Source organism: Malus sylvestris, chromosome 17 (genome assembly GCF_916048215.2).
Source record: "Malus sylvestris chromosome 17, drMalSylv7.2, whole genome shotgun sequence".
NCBI classification, from domain to species: domain Eukaryota; kingdom Viridiplantae; phylum Streptophyta; class Magnoliopsida; order Rosales; family Rosaceae; genus Malus; species Malus sylvestris.
In genome coordinates, this window is record NC_062276.1 from 27353530 (window position 1) to 27379766 (window position 26237).

Consider the following 26237-nt stretch of genomic DNA (forward strand, 5'->3'; position numbering starts at 1 on the left):
GGAGGGGGAAGGTGTGTGTATATATAGAGGGAAGGGAGAGGGAGGAGGGTCCTTATCCATCAATCCACGGGGTCCGTTTCAAAGGGTGACGTGTATTGTGTTGTTATGTGGATAAAAAGATAGGAGGAGAAAGAGAAGGAAGAGGAGGAGAGAGGGTCCTCCTTCTTACCTCTTTGCGATGCTTATCTGGTTTTATCCGAGTCGTATTTGGAGAATATTCGTTTATGAGTTATTCTTCTTTGGCTACCCACTATTTTAGAATTTTTGCATTTTCCTCCTACATCTTATTGACCAAATCCAAATTTTCTATTTATTGTTTTTTTTTTTCAGAACTATTTTCTATTTATTGTTGATGGGTACCCTTCATTCTAATAATCTTGTAATGAGGTCCATGACCCTTTTTTTTGTTTGGAAATTTTGGAAATATCATATGAAATTATACACGTTTTCTCCCTCAAATGTGAGACTCACGCCGCCAGCAGATCTTCGTGCCACCTTTTGAAACATATAAGAAATTTTCTCCTCGTACGGCTGGAGAAATTCTAAATTGAAACAGTTATGTCTAAGAATGAATGAATTGTGATGTAGCGCCAGATAAGCCACAGCCGTGTTCGGCCTCACCATTATTGGAGAGTTGACCGAAATGGGCACTAAATACATTTTGAAAGATCTTCTCCAAATCAGTGGTACGGCTATCAAAATCGTGAGCATCAACATGTAGGTTTCAAATCCAAGTGATAATATCGAGTCCCGTAGTTGTTGTGTCATACGTACTAAAATTTTAAGTAGTATATCATCTCAATGTTCCAAAATTATTAATTTGTCATCTCACACTAACTTTGTTAAAATTTTCATCTAAAATAACTCATGCCTCTTGCACATGACTTGTGATCAGCGTTATTTCAATCTTTTCAACTATTTTAGAGAATTTGTGTAACTGAACTTGACAGTAATGAGAAACTAAGGCATCATACAAAAAATAAGTAGAGAACTTATGAAAAGGAGCCGAGGATTCCGACTAAGTTTGCACATAAGTTATTTTGGACGAAAGTTTGTATGAAATTTTAGTTAGTATGAGATAACATATTAATAATTTCTGAAATTGAGAAGACAATTCACATGAAATTTTAAGTTTGTACGACAAACTGAAACAAGTGTAGTTCATATCACATTTAACTTTTTTAGCCACTTGTGATTAACATGTTTTCATTACAAGTATCGTAATTGAACTATTCATTTGTTTTATCATCACCTAAAAATCATCTCTGTAAAATTTCATTAAATTTGGAAATCCTTTAGTCATCTATATGCATCAAACATAAATGGCTCATCACAAGAATGTTGCTTATTACAATGATCGTCAATTTGTTTGACACTCATGAATGACTAAATGTTCTCATTCTTACATCTCCTTTTTCTTATTTTTCGATTTGAATAATGGTTGCTATTTTTCTACACAAATGAATATTTAATTATCAAATTGTAGTGTACGACTCGTTAAATATTGTTTCTAAAGAGATTCTTCTTTTGTTTTTCAATGTGTAGATGACTATATTTCTAACGCACATAGTAAAGTCAATTTAACTTCATTCTTTGTGCTCGAGGAGAGATTTTTCAATGTCCTTAAAACATAGGATGATACGTCATATGTTATTATACAAGTGAATAATTTTTTTTTTTCAAATATCCCTCCACTTGTATAATAACATATGGTTTAGGTACCGGCACACTAAAAAATCTCTTGTGCTCGAGTTATGATTTCACCATCTAATTATTTATTTTTTTATAATAACTAGAATTTTTGTTTTCTTGTCACATTTTAATTTAGTTTAAAATTAAAATTTTTACCAACAATTGACTAATAGACTTTTTTTTTATTGGCCTTGATTGATAAGGTTTTGCCTTTGCAGTTACTACATCTTAAGTTCGAAACTCTTTCATCTTCTTACATATAACGTAGTAATTTAACTTTTATGGTACCCTTTCAATTTAGGGTGAGGTGATTAACTTATTTTTTGTTCTTGTGTTGTAATTATTTTATGTTATATATAGGTAATATGTCAAGACTCAACTCTCAAGCCTCGTATGATTCTTCGTTCTCTTGCCTTCGTTTATAATAATGTGTGCATCTCTAATATTTCACAATCAATGTCATCATCATCAACCTTGCTTTTGCTATCTTACCAAATTCATTTCTCATCCTAATTAAAAAAAATTTATATATATATATACACACACACATCGTTATTGAGGACCAAAGATTGAAATTTACAACTTGGAAGGATTAAAATATGATTTATCTAAAATCAGGCGGCGTAAACGAAAAGTCACACCGCACTTGCTTCTTGTTTGTGAAGAACAAAAAATCTAGGGGTGTTACCAGAGAAGAACAAGAACCAGTGGGGAGCAGACAGAATTGAGAAAGAATCAAGGGGCATAAAGTTAAAATTATTCTTGCATATGAACACGTGGCAACATTTATGTGGCGATAATATAGGCACGCAGCATTCACCTCGTGGCTCGTAAATTAATGCAAGAGGGGTGTGGATAATATTGGAGTCCTATTTTTTAGAGATGTGATATTCACACGTCTCATTTTACTTCTTACATATTTTTTTAATTTTCAGTATTTGGATCGGATGAATTAAAAAAGATTAACGTACAGAAATTAATAAGGATATGTAAGAAGTAATTTAAAATATGTAGATAGCCTACCCCATTTTTTATTAACGGACGAAGACAGAGTCGACAGCGCAGGGAGTCGTCCGTTTTAAACGAGTGGATAATAAGATATGTAGGCGTGGCACCAATATGCAGGCGTGGCACCAATGAGGTCCGCCCTCCTATTTTGATCCTAGGCTGCCCTTCAATTTAAGGGATGCTGGGACGAGGATCCACACACTGGCCACCTATGGCATGTGAACAAGACTTTTCAGCAGTCAGTCTTGCTTTCAAAACTTGGATACGTATTCACACGGGATTGGAGGTAAGCATGAGTGACTGCTGAATTGTTCAGCAGCTAAGTTAATTTCATGGCATGTCGTCCAAATTGAATTTACTAATTGCAGAGTTTTGCTACCAAATTATTGTTTTGTTGAGAGATGCTAACAAGATTCTCTGACTTTGTATTGTTTCATACACCATCAAGATATTTAATTATAATTAAGAAAAAAGACAAATATATAATGAGCCCTCTGTCCCTCAATTGAAGGTCCCTCTTATATGAGGAATTTATTGGCATAATAGATCAATATTTCTGAAGCCTGACTCGTTTAGAGAAAATATTTTTAAGTTGCAAAAATACTTGAAGTACAACCACTGCATGATGTTGATTCAATGCATTATTGCTCCAACTTCACAAGCAATACGAAAGAAAACGAATAACATTCTTCATCTTTGTTTGGTCAGGTTACAATCCAAAGAAAATGTTCCGTCCTATAAATTTCAACCTGTGGAGAGAACCGAAAGACAAACTCCCGGGCATGTACATAACTCAAAGCTATACTGCTATTTGACAAATACTATGAACGTGTACTGTCATGTGAACGCCATCCTAATCTGAACAAACTTTGAATAACTTGCAGAAATGCAGTCCTTCTATATAGTCATCATTTTAGGGCCGCCAGAAGATTTATTTAGTTTGCTGCGGTTTTTTCCTTCTCGGATGGCGGATTAGACGCGATGGGCTGGTTCCCAACAGATGCAGCTGAAGCAACAGGTTTCTTAAACTGAACCAAGATCATTGTCATGTTGTCACATCCCTCTCCACCAGATGATGGCGCCAAGCACCTTTCAAACACTCTCTCGCAAACCACTGACAGTTTACTTTCCTGCAATATCGTACGAAAACATATGTCACTCAAATTGGTATATATTTGGAAATCTCAGTGAAGTTCGTCAACTTACATGTTTTAATTGTTCCCGGACATAGTCCACAAGTTGTTGACTTGACATGCAGTCCCTGGAGAGAGCGTGCATCAGCGTTTCAATAAAGTAGCAGAATGTAAAGTCTACGTGTGCCTGTTATTATCTTAATGTATCAAGTTGAAGAACAAACAACAACAACAACAAAGCCTTTTCCCACTAAGTGGGGTCGGCTATATGAATCCTAGAACGCCATTGCGCTCGGTTTTGTGTCATGTCCTCCGTTAGATCCAAGTACTCAAGTCTTTTCTTAGGGTCTCTTCCAAAGTTTTCCTAGATCTTCCTCTACCCCTTCGGCCCTGAACCTCTGTCCCGTAGTCACATTTTCGAACCGGAGCGTCAGTAGGCCTTCTTTGCACATGTCCAAACCACCGGAACCGATTTTCTCTCATATTTCCTTCAATTTTGGCTACTCCTACTTTACCTCGGATATCCTCATTCCCAATCTTATCCTTTATCGTGTGCCCATACATCCCACGAAGCATCCTCATCTCCGCTACACCCATTTTGTGTACGTGTTGATGCTTCACCGCCCAACATTCTGTGCCATACAACATCGCTGGCCTTATTGCCGTCCTATAAAATTTTCCCTTGAGCTTCAGTGGCCTACGACGGTCACACAACACGCCGGATGCACTCTTACACTTCATCCATCCAGCTTGTATTCTATGGTTGAGATCTCCATTTAATTCTCCGTTCTCTTGCAAGATAGATCTTAGGTAGCGAAAACGGTCACTTTTTGTGATCTTCGCTAGATTGCTCCGGTCATTAGTGTGGATAAGTATATAAATAGATAGAATTAGGAAAGCAAACACAAGATATATGTGGTTCACCCAGATTGGCTACGTCCACAGAATAGAGGAGTTCTCATTAATTGTGAAGGGTTTACACAAGTACATAGGTTCAAGCTCTCCTTTAGTGAGTACAAGTGAATGATTTAGTACAAATGACATTAGGAAATATTGTGGGAGAATGATCTCGTAACCACGAAACTTCTAAGTACCGGAGTGTGGTATCGTCTTGACTTGCCTTATCTGTCTCATAGGTAGATGTGGCATCTTCTCTGGAAGTACTCTTCCTCCATCCAGGGGTGGTATCTGTAACTGGTGGAGATGCACAAGGTAATGTATCAATTTCACTTGAAGCTTACTTGTAGTTTCAGGCTTGGTCAAGCGCGATACAAACCATGTAGTAGGAGTCCCCCAAGTCGCCGGGCTAGGGGATCTGCTGAAAGAGGTGACAGACAAGGTAAGCAATCAGAGCTCCAGCTGGTTGTTCACATTCTCCCTATCTTGCAGGCAGCATGAAGGATAAAGAGAAGAAAAATGAGAAGAGATGATATGGGATACCTTTGCTTTTGAAGAAGTAACTTTCCACAGGCTTATTCTTGAACCAGGCTGCAGGGTTTTCTGGTTTCCTCCAGAGTATAAGGCCGACTGAAGAATTTGAGGGTCAAAACAAGTCCATCAAATCTAGAGTACGTTCGACCCTGCTGATATGGGATACTTTTGCTTTTGACAGAGTAGTGGATGTATCGGCACGTGTGCTGTTACGCTTGTCTCCCCATGCTTCTTTGTATCCTTCTCACTTGCCCTATTTGTTCCTCAGGCAGATGCGGTATCTTCCCTGGAAGCATAAGATGTTGAAGATGAGTACTCGAGAGCAATGCCAGGTAAGTAATCAGGTAAGGGGTTCCAGGCAGTCAGTTCCTGGCTGGAAGCTTGATTCCAAGTGCTGACTGATTGCTCTCGTTCTCCTTGTCTTGCAGGTAAGAACAAGGCCAAAGGAAAAGACAGGGAAAAAGCATGATATGGGATACTCTTGCTTTTAACCCTGATGATATGAGATATTCTTGCTCTAGTATAGCTTGTTTACAGAGGTATTATCGGGGGGAAAGAAAGCTGAATATTTCGAAAAGCTTCGTTGGGAGTGCCCTCTCAGATAAGAGAAAGGGTTGAGCATTTTTGCAGGTCTGCCTGTCCGTTAGGGATGGAGGTCGACATATATAGGAGTCTCCCTAACATCAAGTAATAATGCTATTCCTTTACCCTGCTTGGTCATAACACGGTAGTGGGAGCTGCCAGCTTCACGTGTTTTAACTCTGTCAGAGCACTTTGAAAAAGTGGTCTGTGGTATCTGGAAAGCTGATGTTGCGTGTGAAGATTACAGACAAGCTTTATCCAAGGAGATCCAGCTTTTGAAGTTGGGAAAGTGGTGCCTCTTCGGTTTTCGAACAAGCAATCCTGTCGAGGATCTGGCTCTCGAGATTCGGAGAACGATGCCTCTTCGATTTTTGAGAAAGCAATCCTGCTGGGGGTCTGGCTCTCGAGATTCGGAGAGCGGTGTCTCTTCGATTTTTGAGAAAGTAATCATGTTGGGAGTCTGGCTCTCGAGATTCGGAGGGCGGTGCCTCTTCGATTTTGGAGCAAGCAATCTTGTTGGGAGTGTTTTCTCGAATGTGAGTAAAGGTTGGGCATGTTTGCTAGTCTACCTTGCCACGAAGCACAGAGGTTGACACACAGGGACTTTCCAATTATCCAGCAGTGGTACTGTTCCTTTACCCTCTCTTCGATTTTTGAGAAAGTAATCATGTTGGGAGTCTGGCTCTCGAGATTCGGAGGGCGGTGCCTCTTCGATTTTGGAGCAAGCAATCTTGTTGGGAGTGTTTTCTCGAATGTGAGTAAAGGTTGGGCATGTTTGCTAGTCTACCTTGCCACGAAGCACAAATGTTGACACACAGGGACTTTCCAATTATCCAGCAGTGGTACTGTTCCTTTACCCTCTCTTCGATTTTTGAGAAAGTAATCATGTTGGGAGTCTGGCTCTCGAGATTCGGAGGGCGGTGCCTCTTCGATTTTGGAGCAAGCAATCCTGTTGAGAGTGTTTTCTTGAATGTGAGTAAAGGTTGGCATGTTTGCTAGTCTACCTTGCCACGAAGTACAGAGGTTGACACATCGGGACTTTCCAATTATCCAGCAGTGGTACTGTTCCTTTACCCTTGTGGGTAATAATATGGTAGCTAGACCTTCAAAATTTATGTGTCTAAACTTTGTTAGTGTTGTTTCTTTGCAATTCTTTTACCCTTCTTGGTCAGAGCGATGTAGCGGGAGCTGCAAGCTTCACGTGTCTCAACTTTGTCAGAGAACTTTGGCAAAGTTATCTGTGGTACCCATGAGTTACTGTTGCGTATGGGAAGTGAACAGTACGATTCATGTGCTTTCTACTTCGCCAGAAATCTTCAACAGAATGCCCATAATTTCCGCAAAGCTGAGTGTGCGTGTGACAGGTGCTGACAAGGCTGGAAAAGTAGGTGCCTCTTCGATTTCTGAGATCGGCCTTCGTGGTCTCTTAGCAGCCCAGCTTTTGAGAAAGCAAGCCTCTTCGATTTCTGATATCGGCCTTCGTGGTCTTTGAGCAGCCCAACTTTTGAGAAAGCAAACGCCTCTTCGATTTCTGAGATCGACCCTCGAGGTCTCTGAGCAGCCCAGCTTTTGAGAAAGCAAACGCCTCTTCGAGTTCTGAGCAGGCGCCTCTTCGATTTCTGAAGTTTCGTCGAGTGCAGATTTTTATAGGGGCTGACATTAAGTTCCAAAGCACACTTAAATATCCACCAATAGAAGCTCCATTCTTGCACTTCTAAGATCTTGATTTATCCGACCTCTTCTCTCTTCAACACCTTTGAAAAATGTCTGGCCCCTCCGACCGTCGTTTTGACTTGAACCTTGTTGAAGAGGCAGCCCCGCCTTCTCCAGACAACATATGGCGCCCATCCTTCGTCTCCCCTACTGGTCCTCTTACCGTTGGGGATTCCGTGATGAAAAATGATATGACCGCTGCGGTAGTGGCCAGGAACCTTCTCACTCCTAAAGATAACAGACTACTTTCCAAACGGTCTGATGAGTTGGCTGTTAAGGATTCTCTGGCTCTCAGTGTTCAGTGTGCAGGTTCTGTGTCTAATATGGCCCAACGCCTATTTGCTCGAACCCGCCAAGTTGAATCATTGGCGGCTGAAGTGATGAGTCTCAAACAGGAGATTAGAGGGCTCAAGTATGAGAATAAACAGTTGCACCGGCTCGCACATGACTATGCTACAAACATGAAGAGGAAGCTTGACCAGATGAAGGAATCTGATGGTCAGGTTTTACTTGATCATCAGAGATTTGTGGGTTTGTTCCAAAGGCATTTATTGCCTTCGTCTTCTGGGGCTGTACCGCGTAATGAAGCTCCAAATGATCAACCTCTGATGCCTCCTCCTTCTAGGGTTTTGTCCAGTACTGAGGCTCCGAATGATCCCCCTCCGGTGCCTTCTCTTTCTGGGCTCTACCGACTGCTGAGACTTCTCCTAAGCAACCTTTGTGAAGGCTCCCTCTTGTTTATTTATTTTGACTCAAGTATATGTACATATTTGTAACTTATCGGGGATATCAATAAATAAGTTTTCCTTCATTTCAACGTATTGTGTTAAATACACCAAAACCTTCTTCGCTAAGTTCTTTGAATTTTCTTTTGTTGAAGCTTGTATGTTGAAGCTTTGTGAGTGGAGCATGTAGGTTGAGGTAGTGTTCCCTTAATTTCCCGAGTGAGGAAAACTTCTCGGTTGGAGACTTGGAAAATCCAAGTCACTGAGTGGGATCGGCTATATGAATCTTAGAACGCCATTGTGTTCTGTCCTGTGTCATGTCCTCCGTTAGATCCAAGTACTCTAAGTCTTTTCTTAGAGTCTCTTCCAAAGTTTTCCTAGGTCTTCCTCTACCCCTTCGGCCCTGAACCTCTGTCCTATAGTCGCATCTTCTAATCGGAGCGTCAGTAGGCCTTCTTTGCACATGTCCAAACCACCGTAACCGATTTTCTCTCATCTTTCCTTCAATTTCGGCTACTCCTACTTTACCCCGGATATCCTCATTCCTAATCTTATCCTTTCTCGTGTGCCCACACATCCAACGAAGCATCCTCATCTCCGCTACACCCATTTTGTGTACGTGTTGATGCTTCACCGCCCAACATTCTGTGCCATACAGCATCGCCGGCCTTATTGCCGTCCTATAAAATTTTCCCTTGAGCTTCAGTGGCATACGGCGGTCACACAACACGCCGGATGCACTCTTCCACTTCATCCATCCAGCTTGTATTCTATGGTTGAGATCTCCATCTAATTCTCCGTTCTTTTGCAAGATAGATCCTAGGTAACGAAAACGGTCGCTCTTTGGTATTTCTTGATCTCCGATCCTCACCCCTAACTCGTTTTGGCCTCCATTTGCACTGAACTTGCACTCCATATATTCTGTCTTTGATCGGCTCAGGCGAAGACCTTTAGATTCCAACACTTCTCTCCAAAGGTTAAGCTTTGCATTTACCCCTTCCTGAGTTTCATCTATCAACACTATATCGTCTGCGAAAAGCATACACCAAGGAATATCATCTTGAATATGTCCTGTTAACTCATCCATTACCAACGCAAAAAGGTAAGGACTTAAGGATGAGCCTTGATGTAATCCTACAGTTATGGGAAAGCTTTCGGTTTGTCCTTCATGAGTTCTTACGGCAGTCTTTGCTCCTTCATACATATCCTGTATAGCTTGGATATATGCTACTCGTACTCCTTTCTTCTCTAAAATCCTCCAAAGAATGTCTCTTGGGACCCTATCATACGCTTTTTCCAAATCTATAAAGACCATGTGTAAATCCTTTTTCCCATCTCTATATCTTTCCATCAATCTTCGTAAGAGATAGATTGCCTCCATTGTTGAGCGCCCTGGCATGAACCCGAATTGGTTGTCCGAAACCCGTGTCTCTTGCCTCAATCTATGCTCAATGACTCTTTCCCAAAGCTTCATTGTATGACTCATTAGCTTAATACCCCTATAGTTCATGCAATTTTGTACATCGCCCTTATTCTTGTAGATAGGCACCAAAGTGCTCATTCGCCACTCATTTGGCATCTTCTTCGTTTTCAAAATCCTATTGAAAAGGTCAGTGAGCCATGTTATACCTGTCTCTCCCAAAACTTTCCACACTTCGATTGGTATATCGTCTGGGCCTACTGCTTTTCTATGCTTCATCTTCTTCAAAGCTACAACCACTTCTTCCTTCCGGATTCTACGATAAAAAGAGTAGTTTCTACACTCTTCTGAGTTACTCAACTCCCCTAAAGAAGCACTCATTTCATGTCCTTCATTGAAAAGATTATGAAAATAACCTTTCCATCTGTCTTTAACCGCGTTCTCTGTAGCAAGAACATTTCCATCCTCATCCTTGATGCACCTCACTTGGTTTAGGTCCCTTGTCTTCTTTTCCCTTGCTCTAGCTAGTTTATAGATATCCAACTCTCCTTCTTTGGTATCTAGTCGCTTATACATATCGTCATAAGCCGCTAACTTAGCTTCTCTCACAGCTTTCTTCGCCTCTTGCTTCGCTTTTCTATACCTTTCACCATTTTCATCGGTCCTATCCTTGTATAAAGCTTTACAACATTCCTTCTTAGCCTTCACCTTTGTTTGTACCTCCTCATTCCACCACCAAGATTCCTTTTGGTGTGGGGCAAAGCCCTTGGACTCTCCTAATACCTCTTTTGCTACTTTTCGGATACAACTAGCCATGGAATCCCACATTTGGTTAGCTTCCCCCTCTCTATCCCACACACACTGGGTGATTACTTTCTCTTTGAAAATGGCTTGTTTTTCTTCCTTTAGATTCCACCATCTAGTCCTTGGGCACTTCCAAGTCTTGTTCTTTTTTCTCACTCTTTTGATATGTACATCCATCACCAACAAGCGATGTTGATTAGCCACGCTCTCTCCTGGTATAACTTTGCAATCCTTACAAGTTATACGATCCCCTTTCCTCATTAGAAGAAAATCTATTTGTGTTTTTGACGACCCACTCTTGTAGGTGATCACATGTTCTTCTCTCTTCTTAAAGAAGGTGTTGGCTAAGAAGAGATCATATGCCATTGCAAAATCCAAGATAGCTTCCCCATCCTCGTTTCTCTCCCCAAAACCATGGCCACCATGAAAACCTCCATAGTTGCCTGTCTCCTTGCCCACGTGTCCATTTAAATCTCCTCCTATAAATAACTTCTCCGTCTGAGCAATTCCTTGCACCAAGTCTCCAAGGTCTTCCCAAAATTTCTCCTTCGAACTCGTATCCAACCCTACTTGAGGTGCGTACGCACTAATCACATTGATAAGTTCTTGTCCTATTACAATCTTGATTGCCATGATTCTATCTCCTACCCTCTTGACATCTACAACATCTTGTGTCAAGGTCTTGTCCACGATGATGCCAACACCGTTTCTCGTTCTATTTGTGCCCGAATACCATAGTTTAAACCCTGAGTTTTCTAGATCCTTTGCCTTACGACCAACCCACTTAGTTTCTTGTAAGCACATAATATTTATCCTTCTCCTCACCATAACTTCTACTACTTCCATAGATTTTCCCGTCAAGGTTCCTATATTCCACGTTCCTAAACGCATTTTGCTCTCTTGAACTCTACCCTTCTGTCCTAGCTTCTTCACCCTTCCCCGTCTAATAGTATCAAAGTACTTCTTTTGTGTGTCCCGTGTAAAGTTGATAGGAGCATATGCTCCCAAACAACTTTGAGTGGAGTCGTTCGAAAAGAAGTTTCTATAGCCCCCTTGCTCATTTAACACTGCATCCGGGTGCCGATGGAGATACAGCGACCCTTGCTCACTTATCACTGTGCTCAGGCCACACAGCGCGCCACTTACGGGTGACGCCCATCCTAAATAAAACAGTGATCGGTTGTTCCCCAGGATGTATCTCTAGCTGAGTTTATAGTAACACTCATCTCAATTTGAGCTCCATAAAGTACTTCGACGTTTCCAATATTTCGAGTTTTATGCCTACATCCTTTAGAAAACATATCAGATGGAGATAAAATGTACACTGTAATCAACAAGAACTTATTTTTCCGATATGAAAGTATTACAAAGAAAAATTTACCATATCCCATCACAAGCTATGACCAGAAACTCATCATCATCGCAAAGCTCAACCTACATGAAAGGGAATTTTTAATTAAAAACATAAATTAGTGAAACTGAAGCAAGTTCTGAAGAATGGTCTATAAGAAAATATTATTCAGTCAAAATAATAAAAACAAAAAAGAAATAAAATCAAACAGAGCACTTTCTTTCTTTAACTTTGGAAGTCTGACTAGCATCTAGACTAGATATCTTGGATGACAAGAATACTTCTCCTAAAAAAAAACAATTTGTTTTTGTTTATAAGATTGGTTGTATTGTAAGTATATACGGTTCAAATTTCTTATCCAAATTTCACATCATTTAGTACTGAAATGAAATGCTGCATACACTATTTATGTCAGGATTGGCAGTCACAATCTGCTTTTCAACGGGCAACTGTTTGTTCTGCTTGAATTCCGCATCCCCTGCAAGCAACAGCAAATAATTACATGAAATTCAAATGAAAAAAAAGAAAGAGGTTATTTCCCAGTTTCTCCTTTCAAAGGGCAAGGAAATTTTTTGTACCAATTGCTCTTGCCAAGTTCAAACTTCCATTGACCCTTCCAACTTGGATAAATCCACCAGCCTTCAGAATTCTTTCTTTCTCATTCTCAATGTCAGGCTTATGATCTTTAGACAAATTATATGCCTGCACTTAAAACTTGAATAAGGAATCACAGACAAAATTCCTAATAAAGATCAGCGGTTCAGCAGTAAAGCAACAGAATGGCAGAAACTCATTTGATCTATTCCTACAACCTTGGTACAAAAGTTGGGGTCAGGAGCAGTTTGTTAAGGAAGTTCTACCGAAGTGAAAAGTGCAGCAGATGGGGGATTATACCCATCCTTTTGAGCCGATGTTTGAGGGAAAAATTGGAGACACTGGGGACTATAAATGAAATAAGGCTACGTTTTGGGTCCTTTCTATGGAGAGAAACTTCGGTAGAGGAGCTACATGGTCCGGCATGTAGGGGAAGCCACTAAGAAGTTGACACATCAACATGACGCAGGGGGCCGGCTGCAGGGGCTTGTGAGAGAGAGTGAGGCAAAAAAGGGGGCCCACTTGCCCTACTTAAGTTTTTCTCCTATCTATGGGTTCGGCCTCTTTTGCATTCTGCGATTTCCCTGATTGTGGTTTGGGAGGCTTTTGTTTGAGTTTTATGTCTGGAAGGATGCTGCTGTGTCAAACATTTTATGTTTGCTGATCTTTTTTATGTCTAATAACAGCTGGTACACTTTGATTGTACCCTATTCCTATTATACTCGCTAACAAAGAAAAGTTAACTTTGTGGTATCTTCCATCCTTTGTTTGACACCTCTTGAAAATACATTTTGAACAGCAGGCTGTTTTATGTCTAATAACAGCTGGTACACTTTGATTGTACCCCATTCCTATTATACTTGCTAACAAAGAAAAGTTAACTTTGTGGTATCTTCCATCCTTTGTTTGACACCTCTTGAAAATACATTTTGAACAGCAGGCATCTCACTCACAGAGATAGTTCAGAGTCAAAACCTGCCCCCAAATGCTTTATGGGTGGAAAAACAGTTGGAGACAATTATAGCTTGGACAATTCGATGGTGGAAGAATACATTGAGGCTTTCCAAAACTTATATTGATTATATGACGAGTTAAAATCCAACCTCAGGTTTCATGGATACCTTAAGGAGCAAACTAAAGGAAGAAGATTGTAAAGGGATTTGAGAACGAGAGTGAGTGATTGGAGCTTAAGGAGCTAAGAAAAAGAGACAAAACTTCACCTCTAGTCTCTAGTAAAGACAACTATGTAGCTTTGAGTATTGCATATGATTAAATATTCCTTAACATTATAGCACTACAGGTCTTGACATTGATCCAAACGAAAAATTTATCGACAGGGACATTTGCAGACAGGGAACTGAAATAACTACGACAGTATATTACAAAAAAGCGAACAAAGCTGCCTCATAATACACATCATTACATATATTCCATTGGTAAAAAATTTCATTGAAACTGCAGCATACCTCACCCTTCCTGGATATTACGCAGCGAGAATCACCAGCATTGGCAACAAGAAGTTGTTTGTTTCGGATAATAGCAACACAAGCTGTACTTCCGGAATTTGGTCCATCAAAATCAGAATGAGGCCCCTGATGTAAAACCCAAAAACTTTTCTTAATGAAATACGGTTACATATTAAAATTTTAAAATAATTAAGTACACCAAGTAAATTCCAGATATATTTATCATAGTATTAACTATCAAGGCTAACATCTCAAACTGTCAATGGCAGGTAGTTAATGATGATTCACTCCCTCCGCTGCCATATAGATTGTTGTTCACCTCATCTTGAGTTTGATAAGTGTCAATCATGTTAAACTGAAGAAATTAGATGAAATTTTTCGTCAAGGCCTTCAAAGCTTATGAAAACCTTGCCATGATGACTTCCATGCTATACAAAGTACTTCTATAACTTGATAAGGAAGATTTTCAAGAGTCCTAAAATTTAGAAGAACTAGGACAAGAAATCTCAAACTCTTATACAACAAGAAAAAAAAAATTCTCAGTTACAAGCCAAATCTGTCTCCAGTCTCCACTAAAACATTTGTGCATCTGGTGATATGGTTACCAAAAGAAATGGAGAATATAGTACAATTGCTAAATGCAGCTGATGTGTAAAGAGTACCTCCTCAGAAGACCACTGATCAACATGGTCATTGAATGCACTACTCTTAGCTTCAACACTCTTTGGAGAAAAAATGAACCCTTCTATAAGACCAGAAACTTTGTCTATCTTATCTCCCAGTATGGCTAATTCTCTCCAGCCTCTTTGTCCACGCATCATCTCATCCATCCTGCCTCAGTTAAAAGCAATTTAAGATGACAAAATATACAAATTATTCCTACCCCTAATTACAACTTTCTTCCACTTATTGTATTCCATCATTAGATTGTAAATTTTAAAAGTCGATTCAAAATGAAGCTTCACCCATATGTTGCAATAGAATTTGACATTACAGCTTCATAAGAATTACATGCCCCCGAACGTGGTTCCATTTCTTTAGTTTTGGGACTTTTATTATACACGAATGACGTAGACAATAGGTAGGGATAGGAAATATAGAACATATTCCGGACTCACTCCGGCCTTTGGCATCACACCAAAGGTGTATGGGAATCACTCCAATCAAGAATTTAAAAAATTCCGGCATCTCACAGGCCTTCAGCTTCACACCAAAAGTTCCTTGGAATCACTCCAAGGTTGCTGTGCCTCACACATAAGCAAGAAACCCAGAATTTCTTTTCACTACCACTTACCTTACAAAGTAGCCTTTTTATAGGCTAATTGGTACATGAATCAGGAAAGATCCACATTAATATACTTAGGAATTATAAAGACTAATTTATGACACCTAATAAATTAATATTGTAACACAGAAAGACTTAAAGACAATGAACTTGCAGACTATATGTGTAAACTGCATTTATTAAATTTTAACTTGGCTCCTCCATCAATGTACACAAACATTTAACATCCTATAAACTCGATAATAATAAAAGCAAAAGCATGAACATGGTATGTCAGTATGAACTATTTTAGGGAATTGGTGCAAGATGACTTACAACTTATTACATACAGAAGAAAGACAGGTTCTTGCATCCTTGTTTTTGGGACAAAGTGGTAACATAGATGCATGCGCTGGAAATTGCTAATGTGAACATTAATTATACAAAGGGGTTAAGTAACCTGAGGAAAGCTTTCTGCAGAGAACTGCCTAAATCACCAGCTAGATATGCTTCATCCTTGAGCACCTGTTGGTGGAGATATTTGGCACAGAAATTTGCCACTGCTTTACCTGCAAATCCAGGACTAGTGATGATAAGGCCTCATCACATAGTACCAACCTTTAAAAACTTAAAACATTAAGAAATCCCATCTCACAAACATCTCTAACTAAACAACACTGTCCCTTCTGCAGGGCTACGATGTGGGAAGGGACAACTCAAGAAAGGTTCGCAGCTGAAAATCCAAGAAATATACAGCAAAATTTCCAGGACTAGGTTTTATTACCAACCTCATGCAAAGTATTGCGCACACATGGTGTTGGAATTTATTCGTTTTTTTTTGGAATTTATTTCGTTTAACTTTTTTCAATGAGAATTGGGAGAATAGTATTGCCGTATGTTTTCAACTCATGGTTCAAGATTGAGTAGATTAGTTTTGGAGGTTTATCTAAAACACAAAATAAATGTTGATTCCAAGTACGTGATCATGAAGAGAATACCAACTTGAGAAGTCCAGCATGGACATGAAAACCAATTACAAAATGAAAGATCACAGTATAAAAAAGTAAACTTTAAATTACAAAACTTAAAACCTAACCTCCATGGCCATCATAAACACCAAAGAAAGATGTTGAACCGTCAAAATCTGGATAAGCAGCATGCTACAACAAAAATCAAGTATTTTTAGTAGGTAATAGGAAAAACAGTATACAATCTATGGCAAATTTGAGAGCTACTAGTTCACCAGACACCCCTCTGGATAAAAGACTATATTCTCTTCTCTTTTTGGCACGGCATGTTTGAAAAGAATCATTACGACTCTTTGAACAACCTTGGACATATATCAGATGAAAATGAGCATATTTGGTTCCACTCATTAGCTAGATGCCTAAGCTTCTAGCAGTCATAAAGTTACCGACTTCCAGCTAGTCATGCAAAATCTTCCTCTCTCTGCGTTCACTATATATTATATACCTGTATCTATATGGATGTAAGTTATGCTGTAATTGGATTCTATAGAATTGGATATAATGGGTGCATATGGATACCGCATACTCAATAAATAACTGAATATCACTTTCATGTTCAGACAAAATGTCATGAGATAATAAGTATGACAATTGCAAGTGAAATGTAAATCTCACTACTCAAGTAACCTGATCAAAGGGAATGCGGATACGAATTAAGAAGAATAACATAAAGCTTGCTTACAGCATCTTCCATGGTTGAACGCCACCCTTGCATGGAGGATGACCCATATCGAAGTCTGTCATTCTCACCATCTTCTGAGACCTTATCAGTTTTTGGAGCGCTGAGATATATTCCCATCTCCAGCTGCAACGACATTATCAAACTCATCAATCATACATATCATCGGACAACAAGGTCATTTTCAAATCCACACGCACGGAGCGGTCGTGCTCACATATATGTATACTGTGACAACATATTACATATATCCCCTGCCCATTTGCGCAGAACTACGACGCATCCACACGGACACTGACACGGGGACACGACACGACAAGGGGATACGTCAAATTAACAAGAAGAATTGCTGTATGATCACAAAGAAATATGACACGACACGGGGATACAAGGGAATACCACCGTGTCCATGCACGTAGGCGCAGAAGAAACTGCAAGATTCAAAAGTTTCTTAATTCGCAGGCGGCATTAATGGCTCAAGAATACTAAATGCATAGAAGACGACGACATCAATTGATCAATGGATCCTTTGCTTGCTATGCAATACTCATAAAAAAATCCCAATCAGTTCATGACCCATTAAAATAAAAGCCTACCATCTTGATGAATTTTTTTTCTTCTTCCAAATCTAGCAACCAAATCGAAATCGCCATAACTAAACTACCATTTCCAATTCCAATGATGCAGCTGAAACGGAGGAAACTTCCGTACAGGATCGAGATTAAACACTTGAATTTGTACAACTGGAAGCAAAACAATTTCCCGCGTTTTCTTGGCAACCAAACAGATCAAACAACAAAGATTACTCAAACAAAATTAAAAATAAATAAAAAATCAAATTCCAGGCTCACAAGCACAATGACAATAATCAAACTGAGTGAAGCAATTATTAATAATTATTTGATGGACAAGAAGATCAGAAAATTCAACATGAAAAAGGGTCTAGGGATTGAAGGAATCACACTCGCTAATTGGTTTGATTTGGGCGTGTGCGCGAGAGAGATCCGATTGCGTTGAAGGATAAATTCCGACAAGAGTGAGTGGAATTTGATGATCTATGGATATACAATTACATATATATAGGCACTTGGCACTGATTCATCTTGCATTTTTGGTTGAAACCAGAGGGCTGACACGCGTCATTCATAATAGGCGACAGATGCCCATTTCTGTTGCAAGAAAATAAATAAACATTTTATTTCCTTTTTATTTCTCACTATTTCAAACTAAAACCTCTTACGAAAAGGGAATTTTAACAAAAAGTTTTCGGTACTGTTCATTTTAACGAAAAATCATATTTTTACACTAAAAAGTCAATCATGTTATTATTCACTTTACCCTTTATTTTGTCCTTATCGTTAAAACTCAAAATTTTCAAATCATTTTCATTAGTTTTCATTTTCGTTAAACTAAAAAGCAACCGATCAATTCCCCTTAAGTCACCACAACTCAGAGCTTGCTTAAGGCCAGATCGCTCATCTCCAAATTTCCACGTTGGAGGAGTTACAAGGAACAAGTTTGCCATCACTACAGCATTTTAGTCTAATTATTAGACCGAGACACCACGTAACTCGACGCTAAGTGAATTCATTCATGCTCTCTCATGGATGTTTATTTATTACACTACATCGCACAATAAACAAATATGAATACTTTTTTTTTTTTTTTTTTGGTTGCAGGAACTGGTTGCTTTGAAAGGTATAATTTACATGCCATTCCTAACTCATCAATGGCCATTGAATTCAATTTTGGTCAGAGAGCATATGTGGCTAATTTTGTTTGAAAAAGAGAGATAAAATAAGGAAATGCCTGAAGTAACCATGTATAAATATAGTACTGAGATATTGTTAATACGATGTCTTAATAGTACTGAAATAGGTGAATATTGTTTATACGATGTCCATATTGATATCCATGTATAAATATAGTATTGAAATATCATAAATATTATAAGTATATCATCCATACGAGTTGTTATATCCTCAATATATCGTGGATAATTTTCCTGGATCTCCTTCATCTTCACGCTCTATCTCTGCAACCGAAATCAACATACTTTTACCCAAGATAATTTTTTTTAGAACAGATCTTCTGCGCGGCCAGTGACATGAGTTGTAATATTTCAACAACAAAAGTTTGTCATTTCCGGATAGGCAACCCACTGTGGGCCAACCTTACATATGATGAAGAAATCTGCTTGCTAGACTCCAAAATTGTAGTCCTGGATTGGCAGTTAGGACTTGGATCAGTATTTGCGGCTGCTGTTTTGTCTTCACTTTGGTTTAATTAACCCATTGAATACTCCTCGTCGTGTATCACTTTATGGAAAGAAGATGTTGACCTCCAATAATTCATTTAAACTCTTTTTCTTCTTTGTTGTTGGTCCCGTAAATTTTTCCGAGTCTGAAAAATATACTGGGAAAGTCTTCCAACTGTTCAAAATGAGTCTTAGATTAATAGAATAAGAGATCTTATATGAGCTTATAAGAAATTGAGCTACTATTTATATTGCAAATTGATTTTATAATAGAACTTTAACTTTCTTTATAGTATCAGAACAAGTTGTCCCACTTGTGAAGCCAAACGGCCGTTCCATGTCACCCCGTTGTGTTGTTCACATGTTAGGTTTGAAAATTCGTCATACTTGAGTGAGCATGTCGAGGATGAGTCCCACATTGATAGGAGAAAGACCTTGTATGGGCTTATAAGAGGTTGGGCTACTCCCCATATTTCCAATTAGTTTTATGATGGAACCACAATTTTCTTCACCAACAACCTTCCGAATATTTTATACGAATATTTTTTTTTATCTATTATGTGTTGATGTAATACCTGCTAGGCATAACACTAGACGAATTATCTCGATGTCACTCATCAGATTGTTTGGGGATATGTCGATATCTGATGACATGTGCGAAACATGGTTTGACTGACGACAACAATCCTATCAAGTCTCTGACCAAATGTTTTGGTTAATAAATTGAGTTTTTATTTTCCGCACTTTGTGCTCTATTTCTACTTAAAAAACTTAGACATTCAACACTGAAATTCCCAAAATTCAAATCATACATCTGCCATTGGATTCACGTATCGCGTATTTGCAAATAAACTGTTTTGATCGTATAAATTTAAGAATTGAATACATAAAATCATTCAAATTTGACAAATTTTTTAATGAAAAAAAAAACTTTTATTAATAATACAGACAAGGGGCAGTGGCGGTAAATAAGTTCGTAGTTTGAAGGCAATATCATAAATAAGTTGAAGTCGGAGACAATGACAGATCGTAAATAAGTTTAAAATTTGTTGTCTGAAGCCCCTTTTCATGAGTTTTGTAGACCATAATTCTCTCCTCCCTCTTCCTTCACCATCTGTCGACCAACCTCGTCAATGGTCGCCATCTCCCTCATCATGCTGGGCTCTTATCAATTTCTTTGTATTGTTTGAAGCAGAATAACTCACATTAATTTAACTTATGTGGTTTTGATTTGAAATGATGACTTTGATGTTGTCAAACACACCAAGATACATTCAAATTTTAATTTATTATCAGAAGGAGAGATAGTAGCAGTAGCACAGCATCTAAGGGCGATGATGCTTCTATTTGCTCTGCGTACTTGTAGCAGAGCTGCTCACCTTGTGGCCTCTCCTGATGTACGGCATCATCGTCTTCACAGTTTGAATATGGTGAGTTATCCGTATTCTACCAACAACTTGGACAAATTTCTTCATTTCTTCCTTCTACATACTTCGAATATAATGAGTTGTCGGATCTATACCATTTCATAGGCACCAAACGAGTTTTAGAGGTAAGATATAGAAACTTGAAATCTCTAAATGAAGCCCTTATGAAATTAAAATTTCTGTATCATCAAATTATCTACGAGTTCGAAACATACACAGTTGATTTCTCTTTCATACAATCTTTCCCTCTTTTCGTGAAACTACTTCAATAAAAACTTTACAACGTACTGAAGAACTGAAGAACAACTCCGATTATGTAGCTGGGATAGTCAAGCTGATCAGGATTAAGATAATGTGAATTTGTTGACTTTGGATGAGGAATGTTTTGTCAACTTGAGAACTCCATCTTTCCAGGAAATGATGATGTGCTTGAACGGCTCCTTGAGCTTTCACATCCGGATTGTTGACTTATCACATCCTAAATACAAGAAAAAAATGAATTAAACAAATAAACTTGAAGAAAACAGAAAAAAGTATGCAGTTCAGGCTTATGTTATGTTACTCACTTGCATTGAGGGATTCGAGCGTTGTCTCGGTGAAAATACTCCACCAGCACCAAACATGACACAATTGAAGCTCTCGTCCGCGAGTGCTCTCAATCTGTTAAGTTCAGGCAACACAACCTTGCCAAGATCTGGTCTGTCCTTTCGCCTCATTTCAGCACATTGTAAACAAAGCTTGGCAAACTTCAAGGCTTCCTCAACTGGCCAGTCAGGAACAGCAGGGTCAAGCATATCAGCAAAAGTTCCCGTCTCAATAGCCCGCTCAACGTGATGAGTCAACCCCATTGGTGGCTTGGCTGTTATTAGTTGTAGAAGCATGACGCCAAGTGAGTAGATATCAGATTTTGTCCCAAGCATGCCAGTTTGCTGATACTCTGGGTCAATGTAGCAAAATGTTCCGGCTGTTGATGTCATGTGATACTGAGTGATAGAGTTGGCTACAGATGGAGGGACAAGCCTAGCTAAACCTACATCACTGATCTTGCTCACATAGTTATGGTCTAGCAAGATGTTTCCAGGTTTTAGGTCACGATGTACAAGGGGTTCTGGCTTGGCTTGATGAAAGAACAAAAGCCCTGTCCCGATTTCTGCAGCGATTCGGAACCTTATCTGCCAAGGAATAACTGGGGTGTTACCTCTGCGGAAGAGACGATCTTCCAAGCTCCCATTAGACATGTACTCGTAGACCAAGCAACCGTACTCCGGACAAGCTCCAAGGAGGAGAACCATGTTTGGATGTCGTATACTGCTTAATACTTCAACCTGCAAAACTAAGGGCCGTCAGATAAATATCCACACTAATACATGATCAAAAGATTGAATCCCCATTGAGATTAATGAGCGTCAATAATTCTAGAATTTATAATTCAACTAATGCGATTTAAGAGGGTCACTGCATGATAAAGTACTCACACGAGCGAAGTTCATATTATATTCTGTCTCATTTAGTTTCGTAATATTTTTCTAAAATTATCTATGTTTTCCTTTACTTCTGTCACAAGAAAACTACCCGATCGTTTTAATTTTCAAACAATGTGGTCTCATTATGGAAACAAGTTTGACTGCAATCTTTGATTCATTCATGATCAGATTCAACATAGTAATTGCTATTGAGAGTGAATCCCACATTGGGAATGAAGGACTTTGTATATGTTTATAAGAAATTGAGCTACTCCCTATATTGTCATTGGTATGGTGGAGTCCCAACTTTCTTCATGATATTAGAGCATGTTGTCTACAATGCCTCTCACGTGGACAACACAAATCACAAATCGGGTAATATGGAGTGGGGCTTCACACACAGGACAACTTGCTCTGGTACCATAAGGAAAGTTGAGCTTCCACCATAAAACCAATTGGCAATATGGGAAGTAGCTAAACTACTTATAAGCACATGCAAGGTCTCTTCTTTCTCCGATGTGGGATTCACTCTCAACAATTTAATATTAGCAGTTTCCCTTGGTTGTGTTGTTTATTATCTAAGCGTATGAAGAGACTGTTGTATAATTGAAGATATATAATAGTTAAACTTTGATCATGTTCCATGTCACAAACCTCCTGCTTGAACTGCGACTGTCCTTGAGCTGCATCTGGACGTAGAACTTTTATTGCCACTGGTGTGTGGTCTAGTTCACCTCTGTACACTGGTCCATAGCCTCCTTCACCGATTTTTCGAGCTTGTGAGAAATCATTTGTTGCCGATTCAATCTCCTGAATTGTGTATTTCCTGTACCTAAGATCATATGACCTTGCTTGAAGTGCCTTGTTCTTCTCTTCGGATTCTTTATGGGCTTTCATTTCTGCAACTTTTCTTTTTTGTGCTTCCAATTCAGCAATCCTTTGAGCTGCTTTAGCTGCCTCAATGGCTGCCTTACATTTTGCTTTCTCCCTCTCCACAAGTGCCAATGCAGCTTCCTCAGCATGTCGCGCTGCTTCTAGCCTTTGTTCATCTTCCATTTTCCACCTGTTAATTTCTTTTTCCTGTGATGATTTTGTTGTTAGAACATATGCAAAAATTAATTCTACGCTTGAATAAGGTACCACATCATATATACCTTGTCTTTCGCTGTCATAGCTTCCTTGCACGCTGTACTGTACATTTCCATTGTTTGCTTAAGCTCTAGCTTGAGCCTCCTCATCTCAGCTTCCACATCGTCCTGTTATTGTTGATGCAAATGAGAACCGTACAAGCTTTTGATAAAAGGTTTATAGTAGGTGGGCATGAAAATTCTAATGTCTACAAAATATCCTGGGAAATTCTCTTACGTACCATGTTTTGTGACGATGACCATGATTTTCCACCGTCGGTTGAGCATGAAGACATTTCATATTGTAAAGAGCCCATATCTAAAAACTTGTGTCTTGAGTAAGACGATGTGGAGCTTCTGTTGTCCCCGTCTGAGCCGATTGAAAGTCGAGAGTTCATTCCTGATTCTACACCAAAGTCACAGCGAGGTGACATGCGATCAATGCTTGGCCTTCCACTGCTTACAAATGATATATCAGTTTCTGGTGAAAGCTCATATGATTTGTCCATGGAGGGTCTTCCTCTTGCGAACGGTGACCTGTAAATCATATATTTTTGTTTGGTTAGCCCTCTCATTTATTACACATGTATTCCCTTTTCCATAGTTTTTAGAACTCCGGCTGGAAAGGGCAAAGCATGAGTTTGTATATCTACAGTACCCTAACAGAACTCATCCACGCATTTTATTTCATAGAATTAAAACATCCAAATCCAAAACCAATTAGTTGCCAATGAGGGATAAACTCTCAACGCACACACACACATGCATTTCCAAAATATAGATATACCTATTCACTCAAGTGGGATAGGACCAAGAAATTAGGGCTTACTTGATTTGTATGTCACCATCTGGCTGGTTACGAGCAGAATAGTGCTGCATCCTATTCAATGCTGAATTAATCAAATAAACTCAGTTAATTAGCAACTAATGAAAAGCACGATATTATGATATCATGAGGTGGGAAACAAACCTGAAGATCTGGCTTCAGAAATAGGGCTTGGTTGGCGTTGTACTTGATTACGTTGGGCAGATTTTTGGGGTGCAGAAGTAGCACATCGCATGTACGAGACCTTTCCTTTGCCAATCGCATAAACAGAGCAAAAATCCGGTGCCCCTTTTGACACTGTGCTTGGAACGTCTGTGAGCTTAAATCTTTTGTGGAACAAAAAACGGAAGAAGAGAAACAAGAAAAAAAAAGTTGATGCAATTAGGGTTCAAATATTAGAACTGATTAAGGTGTATATATTATATACAGAAGAAAAATATCAAACAGAAATGATGAGGAAATAGTTAATGATCACCTGAAAAGGCCGCTTTTGGATGGTACGCCAAGTACCAAAATCTCAACAGTGTTAGCCGTAACATAATCGATGATTGCGTTTGGAATGTCAGTGTCCTTGATTACGACTTCATTGCATTTTATCTGTCTCAAACATGACAATGAAGTTGTTATATACATTTCGAAAATGTCATCCTGACTTAGTGTTATCTCTCCTCTCAATCTTGAATGAGATAGATACTAATTCCGAATTCTTTCTCGCCTACTAACCTTTTCTCATTCCAGGTGAGTAAACTTATCGGGTGCATGATTATCACGTAGAAGATAAAAATAGAAATTAATGAAGCAGCATAGATATGGTAGGAAAGCACTTACATTCTTTTTGGAGCACAAGGAACGGAAAGAAAGAAAGAGCCCTTGGGTTTGTTGGGGGTCGGAGCCTGTTTGGTTAACATGGAGCAATGTGAGAGGCTTGCCTCTGGTGAGAAGATGATCAACTGCCCATTTGATGGCATGTTCACTTCCTTTGTCCTTGTCTACGGCCACCGCCACCGACTCTCCTCTCTTTCCTCCGTGCCCTCTAACAATCCTCGACATTACAGTAATTAATAGTTCTCTCTTAATTAATTTCTATAAAAAATGAATTAATTCAAAGCTCTCCAATAAACAATTTAACCAGCTGCTGAGCTTGGTTTCAGAAACGCAGATACTCAGAAATTAAGCAATTAAGCTTTTTATTAAACTTAGAGATCAGTTTCTAGCTAGTATACTCAATTCGTGCTGGCATCTGTTGGCATTGCCTTGGAAGCAAAACATACATGCTCTCACAAACCAATTAACTACACCTTCTAGCACACTTAATACGAATTAGTTTCTTCTGTTTAAACTTGATTTTACAGAAGTCTCTTGGGTTAATTTTATTTTACCTATCATCATGGCGACTTACTGTTCAAAAACATATTGACTGTCGTATGAATGTGTTCAACTAATTACCAGCAACTAGTCGTTGTAAGTATTGTCTTGCTAAATTAAGTGACCTGCATAACAAAAAATTGACGAGTTCAAAAATAGCCAGTTTATTCGTTGCCTTTGCAATTGCAAGGTTATAAAGTTATCGACAGAATAAATATATTAACAAATTTTGCATTAGTTTCTCATGTCGTTGCAACATTGACCAATTGGTGTGACATGCTTAGAAATGCAGACACTATATCAATCAAGAAGGGAGACCATTTATGTGGAAAAAGAAGTTAACCAAGAAACTAAACTTCAACGATCTTGTGATACACGGCGGGGATAACGCTTGGTAACTCTAGTAAACATGATTAAAATGTTTTCAGCTATAGATGTCCTTGAGACTGTTAGTGAATTCCATCCTATCATTTGATTTTTTTTTTTTTTCAACTTGCATCTAATGAAAAATGGGTTGGGCATGAACAATAATCACAATTGATTTATTGCAATATTTAACTGACTGGGCCGGGCCAACCCACAGCCTAAAAAATAGGGTTAGGCTCGGGCCACCTCATCGTCGGTTCTTTTTATAGACTTAAACTCCACCAATTTATGAGTTGCCCAGACAATTACTATACACAAATCAAAATTGTTTAAATAGTCTAAGTAAATCTTATCATCCACGTCACATTATTGGCTTAGATTTTCAACCTCTCTCAACGCATCATGTGTCAATATTTATTAAAAATCTAGGCTCAAATTTCTAACTTTCATTACGCCATGTATCATTATGTATTAAAAATCTAAGCCTTGATGTGTGATAAGGTTTTCAATCACTCT

General features: G+C 38.9%; 2 protein-coding genes across 6 annotated transcripts; both read right to left on the minus strand.

Annotated features, from left to right (window-relative positions):
- Positions 1 to 3323: 3323 nt before the first annotated feature.
- LOC126609978 (probable protein phosphatase 2C 60) lies at positions 3324 to 18020 on the minus strand. Of its 5 annotated transcripts, none has more exons than XM_050277912.1 (11): positions 17859 to 18020; positions 16894 to 17016; positions 16280 to 16343; positions 15644 to 15752; positions 14582 to 14750; positions 13920 to 14045; positions 12438 to 12561; positions 12261 to 12337; positions 11890 to 11942; positions 3907 to 3961; positions 3324 to 3830 (listed from the first exon to the last, which is right to left on the minus strand). In XM_050277912.1, the coding sequence occupies exons 2-11, from the start codon at positions 17008 to 17010 to the stop codon at positions 3636 to 3638; spliced, it is 1089 nt and encodes a 362-aa protein (XP_050133869.1). In that variant the 5' UTR covers positions 17011 to 17016; positions 17859 to 18020; the 3' UTR covers positions 3324 to 3635. The 5 variants fall into 5 exon arrangements, with proteins under 5 accessions (XP_050133869.1, XP_050133870.1, XP_050133867.1 ...); XM_050277913.1 differs by having other exon boundaries at positions 17855 to 17989; XM_050277910.1 differs by lacking the exon at positions 17859 to 18020 and adding an exon at positions 17487 to 17846.
- Positions 18021 to 20784: 2764 nt separating this feature from the next.
- LOC126611939 (U-box domain-containing protein 35-like) lies at positions 20785 to 25040 on the minus strand. Its single transcript, XM_050280244.1, has 9 exons — positions 24819 to 25040; positions 24466 to 24587; positions 24135 to 24316; positions 23994 to 24054; positions 23407 to 23701; positions 23192 to 23293; positions 22692 to 23117; positions 21141 to 21899; positions 20785 to 21052 (listed from the first exon to the last, which is right to left on the minus strand). The coding sequence occupies exons 1-9, from the start codon at positions 25038 to 25040 to the stop codon at positions 20963 to 20965; spliced, it is 2259 nt and encodes a 752-aa protein (XP_050136201.1). The 3' UTR covers positions 20785 to 20962.
- Between the last annotated feature and the right edge of the window lie 1197 nt (positions 25041 to 26237).